Source organism: Zootoca vivipara, chromosome 8, assembly GCF_963506605.1.
Source record: "Zootoca vivipara chromosome 8, rZooViv1.1, whole genome shotgun sequence".
Lineage (NCBI taxonomy): Eukaryota > Metazoa > Chordata > Lepidosauria > Squamata > Lacertidae > Zootoca > Zootoca vivipara.
Window position 1 is genome coordinate 66129885 of NC_083283.1, and position 18641 is coordinate 66148525.

Below are 18641 nucleotides of genomic sequence, written 5' to 3' on the forward strand. Positions count from 1 at the left end.
TCAACTAGCAGCATTGTCTGTTGCAAAGCTGAAAGACAATGTCAGCTACGTTATATTATCAGAGCTATTACTAAACTATTTTTGTTTGTTTGTTGTAAGAGCAGTTCTGCGTTAGTCTGAAAGAGGAAAAATTTCTTCAGATAACACATTTAGGGATCAATCCTATAGCAAGATCTGCTGGGATGAGAGGGTTGGAATCTAGTGAATCTCCAAGTTGACCTGGGAGGTTCCTGGCACAGTCAGGCTAAACCAGTCAGAAAGAGACATCAGCATATCTCCTCCATCCCAGCTCAGATGGAACAAAGCAAATCTTAAACTGGCATAAGGCTTGGGAAAGGGGCATTCTGGGGTGGGACCAGAGAGGGTGTGGTTAGGCTTGATCCTAAGCCCATTCAGGTCAGTGTAAATTAAGCTGGCAAAAAAGGTGGTATAACACTATTTTAAGGACTTGTTTTCCCTCTGCCAGCCTTAGGCCTGCTCAGCCAGCAGTACCCCACCCCCACCCCCCGCACTACTGAACAGAGTTTGGATCCACTGTAAATTTACTTCGGCTTAATTTATACTGACTTGCTTTACACCAGTGTCTTGTAGATAGGATTGTTCACTTGGATCAAATGTCGGAATAGGATAGCAAGCTTTGGAATCTCATAGAACTCTTATTTGCTGCATGGAAAATGGTGCCCTGCTATTCAAACCTTGCATGCTATTTCCTTGCTGGTGCATCCCCCCCCCAATAATTTGGGGGGCTGCCCCCCAATGTTCCCTACTGTCGGGCCAGAGGAAGCTGAGTTGAGCGTGACTTCAGTGACTGGCTCCACCTCCTGCTGTGGAAGGCTGCATAGCATGAGAGAGGAAGAACCCTCGGCCTCTGCATTCAGCTCCTGGCTTCTCCCGAAACATCATGTGACATTGCATGTTGCACGCCATGTGGGTGACATCACCCAGCCCCCTCGATCTTTGGCGCAAGTTGGCACTTCTGTGTACTGTGGTGGTTTATATCGCAAATTGGTCTGGCGTTTCTGAATCTTGCGTGAAAAGGAGAACCAGGCTCAACTTCACTTGGTTTGTAACACATATGGAGTTAGGCAAGGGTTCAACCAACAATGTTTCCCAAGAGCCGAACTGAAAGGAAGGGAAGAGGAGGGATGCAGTTTTCATTGGCGTGTTGTGGTTTCATCTCCCTCTTCTACACTATCCTCCTTTCAGGCATGACTTAGCTGAAAAGTGGCAAGGCTCATCTCCAGTACCAACCTGCCATTCGGATCTACTATTTTGTTTCAATTCCCGCGTCTACCAGACATGAAACATTCTGCATTCCTGATGGTGTAGTAAAATTAATTTTATTTGCTATATTACACATTCTGTTTCTCTATATGTACACACACACATTGCAACATGGGAAAAAAATAACAAGTGATCGTCATGTGCAATATAAATTACAACCCCACATTTATGGTATTTAATGCAACATTTATACATGAATGCAATAAATATATTGCCTGGCACCTGCATTGTACACCTTTAGGCGTGAGGTGAAAACATTCCTTTTCAACCAGGTGTTTAGCAGATTAATATCCTGTAACGTGGGTGGGTCTACACCGGGGGAGGTGGGGAAATGCTATAAATAAGTCAGAAATGAGATACTTAGATAACAAAAGGGGGAAAAACCTATGGAAAATCGTATATAAAAATTTCCTGCTCTCTGGCACCACCTGGTGTTGCATGTTTATAGCACATTCAATAGAAATAGAGATACTTTATTGTCACTGTACCACTTGTTTACAGTGAGATTAAACTGCTTCAATTTGTTGTTTCTTTATTAATGTAGCCGAGTTTTTAGGAAAGGGGGGTTATTGGTTTGTTTGTTTTTATGTACCTTGTGTCAGGGGTGCCAACTTGAATAAAATATTGGGGGCAGGTAAGCCCTGCCCCACATAATCACATGCACTCCATTTGAATGGCAATGCTCTTTAACTTGGGGGGCAGCCCCCTCAAATATTTTATGGGGGGGGCTGAAGACCCCTCAGCCCCAATGAGTTGGCTCCTATGCTTTGTGTTCTTTTATCTTGTATTTTTATGCTATGAACCGCCCTGAGATCTTCAGATGAAAGGTGGTACCCAAATTTAATAAAATAAAATTTAAAAAATATACAATTACTAGGGTGCAGGTCCACTGACAGCCACGGACTAGTTTTTATTTTTCTCCCATCAGCAAGACTATTGTTGAAAAGGATTGCATTAAGACCTTGTGTATACCAAACAATGCAATTTAGAAAGAGACACAGCAAAAAAACACACAAGTACCCTAGAGACTCTTTTATGCACGGTTTGAGAGTGAGTTGACTTCTTGCTGAGCACGTCAGCTGTGGCCACACGCACTCCCCATGCAAGCATAAAGGAAAGACAGGCGAGAACACCATATTTAGACATAACTTCGGGAAACGGTGCCTCTGTTGTGCCACATTCCTGCCGCCACAAGATCCTTCCTGTTTGCTAAGAGAAAGCTGAAATACTTTAAGGGCCACAGAATCTGCCCCAGAAGAGGATGTTTTTGGTTTCATTATGCCGGATGAAAAAGAGGAAAGGGTGGTCAGCTGCAAACAAAGTTGCACCCGCGGTACTTCGTCCATCTATAGTAGCGCCTGTCGAAGCAGCCGCCTCTGTGCCCTCTTCGTTAATGTCAACAAAGCACTTGTGGAAAACATGGGACAAAATCAGGTTGCTTTTTTCAGACATTCCAGTGAAATTGGCTTGGCCTACAGTGAAGGCGTCTGTTATCCCCATGCTGGTCAAAGCTGCCTTTAGCTCATAGTGATCTTCTAACTGGGTCCTAGGAAGATACACATTTGCTTCAATTTCTTCCATTTCTTCTGGGCTGGTCCACTTGGATAAGGCCTCATAAGTCAATTTCTTTTCTAGCTGCAGACACAAAGAACATGAAACAATCAATTAAAAGTTATCCAGGTTTTCTAAATTCTAAATGTACAGCTGTGTTTGGATGTCAGAGTTTTGGAGAGTATACACAAAACTGATTGATGAACAGCAAATACTACAAGTATTATTATTTTTTGAAGTCCAGGCTAGTTTACAGATCCTTTCAGCTATGATGCAATGCATTCTTCTAGCACTGAGTACAATGTCAAAGGTTTTCAACAGTCAACACAGTATATCACAAGATGAAAAATACGTGTCTGGGGGAAAAAAGAGGTGAAACAGAACAGGATTTTCATCTACAAATTTGTTCATCTACAAAGATCTACGGGGTTATTAAAGCAGGATATGACTAATTCAGATGAGAGGCTAATACTTGAACAAGCCCAAATGAATACAGTGGTACCTCGGTTTTCAAACGTAATCCATTCCGGAAGACCATTCGAGTTCCAAAACATTCAAAAACCGAAAACTCAATACAGAAGCCTCAAAATGGAAAACTCAATAAGGAAAACTCAAAACGGAAGCTGTGTGGCATGTTCGACTTCCAAAAAGTGTTTGAAAACCAAAGCATTTACTTCCAGGTTTACGGCGTTTGGAAACCGAAACGTTCGCCAATGGAGACGTTAAAAAACAGAGGTACTCTGTATAATGCCAAGGAGTGGCATTTTAGTATAGTTGCTCCAGATAATTTGAAGAAGCAAAGAGCTTTTGCATTAAGAAGGGGAAAGAGGTTGGCTGGAGAGCTGTATGTTGTACAATGGGATAACCTGCAAAAACTTCACACACTTCTCTAGGTAGAGGCATTGATTGTTAAAACACTCTAGGGATCGTAACTCTCTGATTAGGGGTTTGAACTTGAACTCCTAAGTTCAAAACAGGTACTGTATCCACTTCACCACAAGAACCTAAGAAGGGCCCATCTAGTCTAGAATCCTGTTCTCACAGTGGCTAATCAAATGTCTATGGGGAGCCTGAAAGTAGGAAATGAGCACAACAGCACCCCGCCCACCTGTAATTCCCAACAACTTGTTTTCAATGGGAATAGTGCCTCCAAATGTGGTGGTAGTGCATAACTAGCATGGCTACTAGCTACTGGTTGCCTTATCTCCCATGAATTAATTCAATCATCTTTTAAAGCCATCCAAGTTGGTGGCTGTCAGTACATCCTGTGTAATGCACTATGCACAGATGTGTTCCTTTTGTCTGTCCCAAATCTTCCAGTATTCTGATTCATTGGATTCCCCAGATTCAAGTAATATGGGTGGAGGTTTCCCCATCAACTTTCTCCACACCACAGAGGCTGCCGAAATGATTACACGAAATCTGTATTCTTGGGCCAAACATGAACGTCTGTTGAGAAATCAGCGTGCAACACCCATATCCACCCAACAACTTTAGATGTGTAGAAATGGTCCTTGAATGTTATGAAAACACTCCTTTGCAAATCCTTCGAAAGGCAACTTTTTCTCTCAATGTTCTTGGGTTTTGTATAACAGGAATTTTCAATACATCAAGTGCCATTTTCAATCGAGACAGAGTTCCAAACCTATATCTTTCAGTCATTTTTCTACAAAATACAGTGGAACCTCGGTTTACGAACACCTCGGTTTATGAATTTTCGGTTTACGAACGCCACGGACCCATCTGGAACAGATTAATTCACTTTCCATTACTTTCAATGGGAAAGTTCACTTCAGTTTATGAACGCTTCAGTTTATGAACAGACTTCCGGAACCAATTGTGTTCATAAACCGAGGAACCACTGTATGCCAAAAGAAACACAGTCTACACACACACACAGTGAATAACTGGAATAAAAAAGAACGGACAACCCCCCTTTTAAAATATTCTAAATAGTGCTTCTTTTCTTTACCATTTCCAGGCCAGTGGTGTCATCAGCGATGTCATCAGGGAGGAGTATAAACATGCTGAGCTCATTGTTGACATATTGGAGCTCAAGAATCTGAGTCTTCACTTCTTTTATGTAGTTCCAATTGAAGTTATCGTGCTGGAACATCATCTTCACCGGCTTACTTGTTTGCTGCAATATGACAAATATGTTTTCATGTCCATGAGCCTTAAACTTCATGGGGGAACTGGAAAAAATGCATGTTATGTATGCTATTTGGAGAAGAGATCTCTCTCCCTTACATTACTTTACAGTGCAGAACAAGGTACATCAGGCATGTCCAACAGGTAGATTGTGATCTACCAGTAGATCACTGGATGTCTGTGGTAGATCACTGCTAGGTCACTGGCACCCCTAAAAAAAAGCTCACCCAAATTTTCCTCCTCCCTAAAAAAAGCTGAACTATGACCTGAAGCCCTAAACAAAAATGGGCCTCCCTCCCTCCTAAAAGAAGCTCAACAAGTTTGACCTAAACCCCCCCAAACAGGGCTTCCCTTCCTTTAAAAAAAACTCAACAGCTTTGACCTGAACCCCCCAAAAGGGGGTAGATCACTCCCAGTTTTAAACTCTGTGAGTAGATCAGAGTCTCTTGGGAGGTGGCCACCCCTGAGGTACATGATACCATCATAGGCATCATAGGCATGGTAGTGGACATGGTAGTGGCGGTTGAAGTGCCTTATTACCTCTTTTTATTAAGCAGTATGAAATTATTTACCTTGTTAAGTCTGAAGGGCTGCTCTGTTGTGTCTTTTTTCTTAAATGTCTTTGCCCAGTTTCCTCTGAAGTACAGTGCATTTACTAAGATCAGCTCGGTAAGCGAATTGATAGACCCCTCATCCAACAGATTCTGTATTTTACCTTGTTTGGGAGAAGAAGGAGAGAGAAAGAAGTCGTATGTTTTGTCAGCTGTACACATCTGAAAAAGTGTAGTTTTTTTTAGATAACAAGAAATGTGACTTTACCTTAAAACTTTCTGTGGACTTGCCCCAACCCATCTTTCTAATGGTTTGCTAAATATATACATTTTTGCACAACATTTCCCACTAAAATAATACGTTTTCTATTTCACTAATATGTTTTAATGTAAATATATTCATATTTGTACGTACTTGAATTGTTTTATTAATTACTAGCGGATATAGTTTTGTAATTGGCTTTATACTTGTAAACCACTTAGAAGCGTTTTTGGCAAGTTACTGGTATATGAATCAATAAATAATAACAATAATTACTGGCGAACTGCCCTGCAAAATTCAGAGACGTGTGGCTTTTGAAGGATGGGTATTTTTGGTTCGCCTGTTGTTTCGAGAGATGCAAATTTAAATGGGTTTGCCTTTAAATTTGAACCGGAACAAATCGTTTCTCCATCCTTAGTCACTAGTGGTGGCTTTGAACGGGGATTAGACAGCTTTATGGAGCAAAAAGCTATCAGTGGCTTTTAGTCATGTTGACTATATACTAACTCCAGATTTTAAAAACCCAGCAAGAACACAAGTGGGAGAGTGCTGTTTTGCTGGACTATATCGGCTTCGTGCTTCCCAGCTGAGCAGCCCCGATCCCACTTCTACTCGCATGCAAGCAGGAGTGGGGTCAGGGATCTCTCAGCTGGGGAGGGGGAGCACTTTAACAGAGCCCACATCCCGCCACTGGCTCTTGCGAACTGGTGGCGGCTCAGTGGCTCCGTAAAACTGCTTGGCTGAGGCGAGGGCAGCTGCACGCTCCTCAGCCAAGCAGCTTAAAGAAGTGGAGGAAGGAAGAAGCTGTGTAGGCACCGATTCAGCTTGATCCTCTCCCTTCTGGGGCAGAGTGCAATGGCGGTTTCAGCAGCGGTATATCACTGATGAAACCGGCACTGCTCTTGAGTCCCTCTGCCTCCAGCTCCCGGCTCGTTTGTTTGTCCCTCATCACGCTGGGCGCTGGAGGCAGAAAGACTCTAGCGGTGACGGTTTCACCAGCGATATACCGCTGAGTGAAGCTGTCATTGCGTTCTGCCCCCACATACCGATCCTGGGCGATATATCAATATATCACCCAGGCCTTTAGCAGAGCAACCATTTTGAGCTCACCTTCTGTCTGGTGTTCAACCCAAGCATTGATCTCTTTTCTGACTTCTTCCGTGGCTTCTTGAAAGTTCACTGTTTGTGGCTCCGCATTATAGTATTTCTTCATTGACAACATGAATTCCTTAAAGGTAAAGCAATACTCTTAAGGCAATGCAGCCATGCCAAGGAGAGTGAAACAAACGTTTACAGGATACTAAGATCATCCTACACCCACAGAAGCAAATTTAAATTTTGAATACACCCCTATTGTTGTAATAGGCAGTTATTACATGTTTTTATTAAATTCTCAGCTCTCATTCCAGGGTCACATCTACAGGCTCCACTCACTTTTTGGAGAGGCACCGATTTGTCTCCATATAACTGGTTAACACTTCGAAGCAGAAAATGCTTTGTAGGTTTGTTGATTTCTTGACTAAGTTCCAGGAATCTTGAATGTATGTTGCTTGATGTTTCAGGAGGGGGCTTAAACAGAGAATTACAACATTGATTAATCCCACATTCAGCTATTACCTCTTAATTGCAGTTTGTTTTGTCCCCCATTACCTCTCATTTACCCCCACACATTCATATTAACCTGCATTGTCAACACATCTTGCCTCTTTTCCCCTTTCCCCTTCTTTTCCCGTGGGCAGAAGGGCAGAATTTGAAATTCTCACACTTCTCTGGATTTTGTGATGCACTTCTTCAACCAAAGAAATGTTCATAGCAGCGATAAATTTGCCTAAAATCCAGATGTTAGTAAAAAATAATATAAGATGCATTCTGTGAGGGGAAATTGCCTGCAAAAAAAAAAGGATGTGAGAGGCAAAACTACATCTAAAAAGATGTATGTTAGGAGAAGGAGTTAGGAGAAGGAGCCAATGAGGCGGACTCATGAAAATCCCAAACAGATGCAGAAGTGTGGAGAACTTTATCAAAAATTGGAAAAATTAGAAAGCAAAATTGATAGATTCTCCTGTCTCCACAACAGATGCAACAAGGAACCACGGCTGGAATAGGGTGTTAACATGCAAACAGCTCCACTTGTGTGAAGGCGCTTAATATTTTCTTTTTTAGCTACAAGATGAAGAGATCAATTCTCCAAAGTTTGTCTGGGGAGGCTAATACCTCTTTCAGTTTCCACATGGAACTGGGATGTGGTCTGTACCAGTTATTTCCCTTGGAATATATCCCAGAAAAGCATATCCAGATACCCATATCTAGATTTCTCCATGACAAGATACATCCGGAGAGAATTAAGCACGCCTAAGTCAAATTAATTGCAATGGGTATAAATGGGAATATATGCTTAAATTCCACTGTTCTTTTCTTGCAGCCTATATTCCTGTTGACTCTTAAGACATCCAGATTTCCATCCAGTAACAAAGAAGTGTTGATAAAAGAGACTACAGCCGCTTCCCTATGCACACTTAGTTGGGAGTAAATTCTTACAATCTTGCTTGCCAGTAAACATCCATATATTCAAGCTGCTGTGATAAATGTACATTGCAGGTTATATATATATATATATATGGAGGGGAGACGTGTCATGGTTGCTCTGCCACATAACACTGATAACTATTCTCTCTGTGCTTGTCCACATACTGGATGGTTTAAAGTGTTGGGTTTTTTTGAAAGCTAAAACTTTGTATCATCTAGGACATTCTTTCCAAATCATCAAGTGAACTAGGACAAAGTAGGCTGGAAAAGAAGTTAACACCAAAGTCTGTAAAAAACAAAACAAAAACCTGGCAAGCATACATTAATCATAGGTGAAGTTTGGGCTTTTTCCAAAAATTACCTTCCGAATAGCGATGCAGGGGTTATTCAATAGCTGCTCCATTTTGAAGTACCCTCGTGGGTGTCTCATAGCGTGGGCAGCCTCACTTCTCCCAGATTTGTTAAAGTGAAGCACCTGCAATTTAAAACAAACCCAAGGCAAAACATAAGCAATAAAAAGTTGTTACGTGAGGTGTATAAAGTCATGTGCTTACAATTGCACTCATTAACCGTGGTTTGTAAGTTGATTTATAAATGTTAGTTGATGTTCACCATAGTGAACCCTCCCAAAAGTTAAAGATGCCTCAGCTTTATCTCCAGTGGTCTCATTTTTCCAAATTAAGCTGTTCACATTTCTGTATTGGTTTGCATTTTTAAAGGGTTCGCCTGAAAATTCCCCAGAACTTTTGTGTGAATTTCTTCCAATATACCCATTCTTGTATGCAATTTTGCCGATTATACATATTTTTGCAAAGCAATTTTCTTAATATAAAGTATCTTTCTGTATTATTTTCACTAATATATGCATTTTAAAGCAGACCTTAACCTAGAATGTGCATTTCTGTAAACACTATGGTTTAATTAGTTTACCGCAAAATTCAGATGAGTGCAAGTTTCAAGGGATCATTGTGTTCTTATATTGGCTCTCGTATTACTCTGGAAAGTTGAAGTGCATACATTTGCCTGTACATGCAAACTGAATCTAATTTCTCCCCAGCCTCAAATGTTAACTACGGCTTAGCAATCTGTGCAAAGCAGGACAATGCAATTCCAGGCACAGCAGGATCCAACATTGCTGGTAGGATTTACAAGCTCCAGAAACTATGCAAGTAGATTGAGTTAGGTCTCTGGTCTTGAGAGTGCATAGAGAAAACGACATTATATCCCAGGGGCCAGGAGCAAGGTTGAGTTGCTATTTCTCTTGTGTGTAATTTATATATACCGGTACCGCCCCATTCCCAGTCTTAATCTGTGCACCCCACATGAGAAAAGTGTGGAAGGTGACCACATGAGAACAGGTCTTTTCAGTGGTGGCCCCCCATCTATGAAATGGGAGATCTACCTGGCACCATCTCTGTCAGTTTTTAGGCACTGGGCTAAGACTTTTCTGTTTACCCAGGCCTTTGGTTAATGGAGGTACTCATCTTTTTTAGAGGGGTGGGTAGGACTTGGTTCTTATCCCTTCATTGCACAACGGGTCACCTGATGTCATTGTGAGATCAGGTGCTTGGCAGCTGGAGATAATCTCACCCACTGTCAAATTTGACCCACAGGTGCCTGCAGAGATAAGAGTCTAGCTCATTGGCCACACACCCAGTTCCCTAACCCTGATTTAAGTTATTAATAGCACAAAGCTTACCTCTGCTATCTGCTCTGCAGTACGGCCTTTGGCTCCAAGGTACAGTGTGGCCATAATAGACGAGATACTCCATGGTGAGAATAGGATGTTTTTGTTGCTTTGAGCCTTGCACACTTGTTTGAAAAAATCAATGGCAAAACCACCATTGGCTGTACTCAGTTCCTCCATTGCTATTTAAACCTATTTAGAGAGAGAGAGAGAGAGAATAAGCTTTAAAACTGTTTACATGTACACCAGGGACCGTTGTGCATGCCTCTTTCCTACTGAAGAAATTCTGGAAGCTTTTGATGATCAGGCAACTGGCCTGAAAGATAAGCAGTCCGGGAAAAGCCATCAGTCATTTGGACCACAGAAACTGTCTTCCTGCCTGTCTTGCGTTAGTTTTGTAGCAGTAGATACTAGTAATGTGGTTTGAAGTCTTTCTTCTGCCAAAAGTCTTTCATTATGGCATGTTGATCCTGACTTAAGAAATTAAAAAGACCATGCTTTCGGTTTAGGAGAGTCGCAAATAGTTCATTTGTCTGTTCTGTTCTTAATTACATCATATGATACGTGGATGCAACTTGAACAATGCATGCCAAATGCTCCTGCATATGGGGACATTTTGTCAAGGGCTGTTACCACATGATTTGGTGAAGGGCTGCTTACAAGTGCTAGGAATATAGAATCCCTCTCACTCAGTATTATGTACTCTAAGCTGGCAGTGGATCTCCAGAATCTCAACCCTACCTGGATATGCAGATATTTCCCGGACATACCTGGAATACTGCTGTTGGAAGCAGTGTCTGGGCAGAAATTGCAAAAATGTCTGGAAAATCTGAACGTATGGCAGCCCATGTCGGCACTGTTGCTTTTGCCTATTTTCCTTAAAAAATAGGTCCAAAACGCCTTATTTTGCAAAGTCTCCAAAACAGCTCAACAACTGTCACTGTTTGAAATATGGCAACCCTATCATGACCTTACCAATATTCCATCTTGATGAGAAAAATATACAGTGGCTAGAAAGTCCATATTCTCTCTGCAATAAGAGTTGGACTAGTGTTTCCAAAACTTTTAAAACCCCAGGGTACAGTTCTTTTCCTGCATAATAAATGAAAGCTCATGCCATTACTATTCCCAGTCATTCCCCTGAACAGTTGGGTACGCATTCTCCTTTCAATGATGGCCCTTCTCTTTCCTCGGTCAAGTCAGGTTTCAGGGTAGGACCATGCTTTCCAGACAGTGGTGATGTTTCTAGAGTTCCTCTGGGCCTGCCAGCTTAGTCCCACATCCTGTTCTCACAGTAATCAGCCAGGTGCCTATGGGAAGCCCACAAGCAGCACCTATAACAATCTCTGGCAAGCAAGCAGCCTGATAAGCAGTAACGACTCTCCGTCAGTTTTATGCAAGTTTATTTACAAGAAAAACACATTCAGAGCATGGCCTCCTGTATGCTCTCATTAATAGCTGCTGCTCAGTCTGACTCACCATCCCTTCCAACAGGAAGAACGCCAAAACCCCTCCTTTCTTCTTCTTCCCTTATGTCATTCTCTGAGCTTTTTCTGCCTCCTAGTACGGGGACTGAACGGCTGCTCCGTCTCCTCCTCACTCCCAGAAGACACAGCCTCAGACTCTGGCTTATCTGCTAGTTGCCTGGCAATGCTCGGGCCGACTTCCAACTCTTCCTCTCCTTGGTAGCTAATAGCTTCTTCCCTGGGAATGAGGAGGGCCGGGCTGTCTTCTCTAAACTCTTACACACAGCTCTCCTCTGCAGAGTCGGCCCCTTGCTCACTTAATTTCTGAGTTGACTCTTCTGCTGTGCTCTGGGGGGAAGGCTACGTTCCTGACAGCAGCTGAGTGCAACAGCACTCCTCCGATTCCCACAGCTAGTGTACAGATGCAGACTGCGTTAGAGAGTGGGGTCAGAAAAAGGCCATCATGACTAGAATGATGTGGTTACTCCCCATGTGTGTTTCTCTGACTGTGAGGCAGGGTATGCAATTGTGCCACAGGATTAGGAAACCACCGCAGTGGCAGACCTTGGGGTCTCAAATTTCAGCGGCACCCTGTACAATGCCAAAACCCAGCACCCGCCTGCCTATCCCTGCTGCAGTGCCCTTGAGACTGCACCCAGTGTGACTGAACCAGTTGTGCTCCCCTAAATCCGCCTCTGACCATAGCCCACAGGAAACCGTGTCCTGTTCTTTGTATGAATATGTCAAGCAAAGAATTGCTTACCACATACTTCCTGTTAACGTAAGATAGCATTTCCTAGGTTTAATCATCTTGGGACACATGTCGTCTTGAACCTAGCACTTTTGTAAACACCAGGCAGCTTGCCACAGTTCCTTCCTTGACAAACACTTAACTCAGGTTGTCCCAAGCTCTCAGCAGAATTTGCCCTGGAGAACTTTGAGCTGGGCCGCTTTGGAAGAAGTGTTGCCATCCATAGTACTTGGCAGATTCCTTTGTTTCATGGCTTATCTATCCATTTGAAGCATCTTGTTCTTGTCCTGTCAGGTTTAGTTTTGCCTCTCACGCCCCTTATAGTTTTCTAACAACAGGTCTCGCCATTCACAGTTCAGTTCCACCCAACTAAGCTAGCTATGTACTGTATTGCACTCTGCCCAACCTTTCACAGGTTAAGTCTTGTAAGATGGTTGTGGGAATAGCCCCTGTTATAGGCTAATGGAACGAAGGAGGCCCACGTGCTGTTGGCCCTGCTTCTGAGGTTGTATGAGGTTTAGGGTGTGGATCAGTGAGAGCATCTGCTTTGCATGGAGAAGGACACAGGTTCAATCCCCACAATCTCCAGGCAGGGCTGGGAAGAGCCTCTTGATAGCTCCATCAGTCGAACATGAGACTCTTAATCTCACAGTCGTGGGTTCGAGTCCCACATTGGGCAAAATATTCCTGCATTGAAGGGGGTTCGACTAGAAGATGCTCGTGGCCCCTTCCAACTCTGCAATTCTATGATTTCTGCCCTGAAAAACCCTCGAGAGCTGCTGCCAGTCAGCATAGGCAATACTGACTCAGTATAAGGCCACTTTCCTATGTTCCTATATGACCCCCTCACCCTGAACCCCAACATCCAGGGGGTTGGACTAGATGACCCTTGGGTGCATTCCAACTCTATGATTCTATGATCCATGTGTGGACCTCTGAGTGGGGGAAGCCTATGCACCTAGACCTCTATGTGTGTTCATTTCTTCAGGAGTCTGGGCACAGAGGCTTCATAATCCCAAAGTTCCGAGGTGTCTATGCAACCTTATCTAGAACAAAATGAAACACCATCCACATACAAGAGATATGTACTAGCAGGCTTGGCAGAAAACCCAAGCTTGCAGAAGTGCAAAGCTTATTTAGTGGAAATCGCTACAGGTGTAGGAATCCCAAAACATCCCAACGGGAACTGAGATTGCTCAGGGGGCAGGGAAGATTCACTACCTGTGAGGGGAACCAGGTGAGAGGCAGAAGGAAGAAAGGTATGGGGGAAGGCATGACTGGAGAAGTCAGTGAGTACATTGTGCTGAAGGTCCCAATTGTATCATATATATTCTATTTTCTCTTTCTAAAGGCAGATTACCTTTGGCTTGCTGCCTTTTTCTGACTGAAAATAGACCATACACCCTCTACTTAAAGACTCACGGAGGGAAAGCTCACCATTGTCAAATCACTCTTGCCATTGTCAAATCACTCTTACTGTCAAGAACTTTCTCCTAATATCAACACCACTTAACTCTCCCCCTGTTGTAATGTAATCTCATTAGATCTAATCTTAGCCTTCTAGGTCCTATTCATCTCTAATAGAGCACATTTTGATGTGGTTTCTATTAAAGTTCCCTGTTGAACTGCTGCAATCTTATGCATATTTACTTGGGAGTAAGTCCCATTGAACTCTGTGGGATCTACTTCCGGATAAATATGCACCGGATTTGATTGTAAACTCTGTCCGACGCAGATTGATCTTAAGACATGCATAAACCTCAGCAAAAACAGAGAAAAGATGAGAATTGTAATTTTACATACCTCGTTTAACCCAGCTATTACAGCAGGCACTCTCTTCACCCAAGTGTAAATCTAAGTGCAAGTGAGGCTGATTATATAGGATTTCTCACCACTCCCAGTGAAACTTTCCTCAGTAGATGTGATGCAATATACATTTGCCCTAAGGCTGTGATCCTATGGAATGATTGAAGCATCTTAGGCAAGAGTCAGTGACCTAAAAAAAGAGAGAAAAAAAGAATGAAAGCATGACATCACGGTCATAGAAATATCTGTGTCTTTTCACTGCTCTGCTGTGGGGTTGATACACAATGTATCACTGAGTCTTTGAGCAAGAGCTTTCAAAGCAGTTTTCTCCCCTCTGTGGAATGTGGAAAATCTCTTGAACTATGTGGAAAATCTCTTGAACTTGTCACCTATTAAATATTGAGACATGCAACAAATATTTCCCACAGATCATATGCTCACATGAAAAAAGAAAGCTGAAAATAAAAAAGACATACTAAAGATAAATGGACATAAATCTGACATCAGGAATCACAAGACAGAGAAACCAGTAGGAGAACACTTCAATCACCCAGGACATTCTATACAAGATCTCAAAGTAGCTGTTTTATTACAGAAAAAATTCAGAAACAGACTGGAAAGAGAAGTTGCTGAATTGCAACTCATTACCAAGCTTAAAACCATGGAGAGACCTGGTATGAACAGAGACATAGGATTCTTATCTCATTATACATGATCAAGCTTTCTTTAGCACCTCAGCTTTTTCCTGCAAGACCAATTGCAGTCATTAACAGTCGTTAACAGTCATCAACAGGTTTACCACTCCTATCAGCCCATCACCCATTCCCATCACCCCACACCCACTCTCTGACTATACATAAGCGTCTGGTTACTTCTGTTTCAGTGTATCTGAAGAAGTGTGCATGCACACGAAAGCTCATACCTATGACAAACTTAGTTGGTCTCTAAGGTGCTACTGGAAGGATTTTTTATGTTTATTTTTATTTATACTAAAGAGAGAAATCCATGGACTGAGTGGGACAGTTTGATGGGGTGGTGGTGCTCACCTGACCTCCCAACAGGTGAGTCACTGCATCTTCTTGGGAAGGGGAGGGGCAAAGCTGTAGCATTGGGCTGTCTCTGTCAGTGTGTTCGTTCTGTGCTGGCCTCCTCACCACCTACCACCTCCCTTTCCTAGTCAGCAGCAACAACTGCTTACCCCCTCCCAGGAAACAGAACTCACCTTCCGGCTGAAAAAGCTAGCTTAGCAGCTCTATCCTACCTGACTTCTGATACAAATCCTGCAGAGGTTGTTGTTGTTTAGTCGTGTCCGACTCTTCGTGACCCCATGGACCAGAGCACGCCAGGCACTCCTGTCTTCCGCAGTTTGGTCAAACTCATGTTGGTAGCTTTGAGAACACTGTCCAACCATCTCGTCCTCTGTTGTTCCCTTCTCCTTGTGCCCTCCATCTTTTCCAACATCAGGGTCTTTTCCAGGGAGTCTTCTCTTCTCATGATGTGGCCAAAGTTTTGGAGCCTCAGCTTCACGATCTTTCCTTCCAGTGAGCACTCGGTTGATTTCCTCCAGAATGGATAGGTTTGATCTTCTTGCAGTCCATGAGACTCTCAAGAGTCTCCTCCAGCACCATAATTCAGAGGTAACCCCCCCCAAATATCCATTCAACAGATGTGCCAGGTTGCCCCCAAGATTGAGGGGGCCCATCGCACATCACACACATGGTGCGCATGGGATGGAGGAGGCAGAGCGCTCTGGAGGACCTGCGACGTGTGTTGTGCATTGCACTCATGGGCCGCCTCATGATTGAGGGAGGCCAGCCCCCTTAAATCAAATATTGAGGGACCCAAGGTGCCTTCAGCCCCCTAGAGTCGCCATGCCTGGTATTCAGCCAAACCTGTCCTTTATGACTTTCAAATCTGGGTATGATACTGTAATTTGACATGAGCTTCAATTGTCTCAGAATCAGACTTTCATGTGAAGAGTATTTGTTCCCTTGTTGCTAGGTAACAAGCAGGCATCAAAGACACATTCTATTCCATATATAACACACCTTGCTTGTCTCGGCCAAATCGCTCCCTTTTCATCTCTAAGAAACATGACAGAGCCCAATTGACTTTCACTTCGAACACCTCAGTACTAAAAGAATGCACACACTATGTTTTTAATATCCTTTCTGAGCAGCTTTCTGTGATTCATACATCCACAGGAAGGTAGGATTTACGTACCAAAACCCCATTGCTAATCCTGAACAAATATTTCTGTAGGTGTGGCTTCCTGGGAGCTGCCTCCTTGCTGCTTCAGAAACCTATGTGTTGTGTGAATAAGATTTAATTTTGATTTCTCAGAGTTGATTCACTGAGTGTGTGACTGGACCATTATTATTTTTAACTGTTGGGAGCTTGCATGGAGAGAACCAGTCAATATGCAGTTTTCACTATGGACCAAGTTTGCTATTTTGCTATTTTATTTTATTTTTGTAAATGCTCCTCATTTTCCCAGGTGAGACTCGCCTGGCGCCTTAATTACATATCTTTAGGCGCCAGGCAAAAACATGCCTCTTCTCCCAGGCCTTTGGCTAATTAATCAATCTATAACCTTTTAATGTTTGATGCTTTACTGTTTTTAATATTCAGTTGGAAGCCTGGGTATAAATAAATTATTATTATTATTACTATTATTATTATTAAACTGTGTGCTGGGAGGGGGGTTACTGTTTTGTTATTAAGTTGTGATTTTATATATATATATATATATATATATATATATATATATATATATACACTGTATATACTGTATATACTGTATATACTGTATATACTGTATATATATATATATATATACTGTAAACCACCCTGTGATCATCGGATGAAGGGCAGTATATAAATTAAATAAAATAAATAAGTGGGGGAGAAGTTCTGTTTTTATTAGATGATGCAACAGTGGAAATTTGTGGAATTGCTTTATTTACAAATACATCAGCAGAACACATAGGAATCAAACAGATACTACTTCTGCAGGAAGCAACCCCCCACCAAGAACTCAGCTGATATGCCTCAATCCTTTTCTCCTTTCACTGACCATGCCACTGCTACTTTTGAACTCTTTGCTGTTTCTCAATCTGAAGATGGGCCAAATCAACAGGAAAGTGAAGAAAACCCAACTAGGACCTTTTAAACTCCTTCAAGTTAGTTCTATGTGGTTCATGCATTGCACTGCAAGTTCCCCTCTTTCAACAGATACATTAAAACCAGTGGGAGGGTGGGTGGGTGGGAATACATAAAACCACCCCACCCTATTCTAAATGGCCACACATAGTTAAGGGCAAAAGGTTATTGCGGGAAGTGTTTGCCTCATACTTAAATACATATAATGAAAGTGCCAGGCGAGTCTCCTTGGGAAGAGCATTCCACAAACGGGGAGCCACCACTGAAAAGGCCTGTTCTCATGTTGCCACCCTCTGGACCTCCTGTGGAGAGGGCACACAATAAAGAGCCCCAGATGGCAATTGCTGGGTCCAGGTTGGCAGCGGTGGAGGAAGCCGCTCGGGCACCTGGGGTGGCGCGCCCAGGAGCAGGGCGAGCCGCCCATAGGGGTGGGGTGCACTGCAAGGCCTCCGGAGTCTGGCAGCCTCCTCTCACTCAGCTGCCCTACAGCTGGGGAGGAGGCAGCGGGTGGAACGGTTGGGCAGTGCAGAGCCTGCGTGTGCCCAGGCCACCGCATCACTCCCAGGAGAGATGTGTGGCTCAGGTGCGTTTCAGGCCTCACGGTGAGTGCCGCCCGGCATTTTGTCACTCCCACAGTGGTCACCTCAGTGGTCACATCCACTGCACTGCCCTTTCTCCGCCCCTGCAGGTTGGTTCATATGGGGACAGACAGTCCTTGAGGTATTGGGTTCTTAGAACTGGGCCCAGAAACTAATTGGTGGTCAGTGCAGTCAGGCCAGGAATGGTGTCATATGCTTAAACCATCTTGCCTCGCTGAGCAACCTGGCTGCTGTGTTCTGCACCAGCTGCAATTTCCGAGCCATCTTCAAAGGCAGTCCCACATATAACACCAGAGTGTGGACTGCAGAAGTTAGAGACCTGCCCCCCCCCATTGAGAATAATGCACTCAGATGAACTGGTTTGCGCAGAGCTTTTTGGGTAAGATATTTTGGTTATAACAGGTGACATCTAACTAAATCCTACCTAGTGTAGACACTTTGGTTGGATTTTTAAAACTAATTTCAGTGAGTCTAGCATCGGAGGCAAACGTGTGTGTGTGTGTGTGAATTTACATAGCAAGAGGGGGTGGGTAAGATCAGAAAGGAGCCAAAAGGGCAAAATCACTCCCCAAAGGTTTCTTTCCAAGGTGAGAAAGGGTTTAAAAACGAGGCAGAAAAGAGTTAAGTTGGAAGGTGTGGAAATGTGGGAGGGAGGAGAGAGAGAGAGAGAGAGAGAGAGAGAGAGAGAGAGAGAGAGAGAGAGAGAGAGAGAGAGAGAGAAGAGTGTAATGGAAGCACAAGAGGAGAGAGGACAAAGTTAAGCCACACAGGCAAATCCTGAAGATGGAATAAAAAGGAAAGATACGGAGAGCGAGAGAGAGACTCAGGAGCTTCCTTGTTCTCTG

At 43.2% G+C, this 18641-nt stretch overlaps 1 protein-coding gene across 1 annotated transcript; it reads right to left on the reverse strand.

Annotated features, from left to right (window-relative positions):
- Positions 1–1334: 1334 nt before the first annotated feature.
- On the reverse strand, positions 1335–14288 carry LOC118089974 (leukocyte elastase inhibitor-like). Its single transcript, XM_035125204.2, has 8 exons — positions 14033–14288; positions 10025–10204; positions 8687–8800; positions 7234–7368; positions 6910–7027; positions 5559–5701; positions 4808–4975; positions 1335–2919 (listed from the first exon to the last, which is right to left on the reverse strand). The coding sequence occupies exons 2-8, from the start codon at positions 10190–10192 to the stop codon at positions 2515–2517; spliced, it is 1251 nt and encodes a 416-aa protein (XP_034981095.2). The 5' UTR covers positions 10193–10204; positions 14033–14288; the 3' UTR covers positions 1335–2514.
- Positions 14289–18641: the final 4353 nt, after the last annotated feature.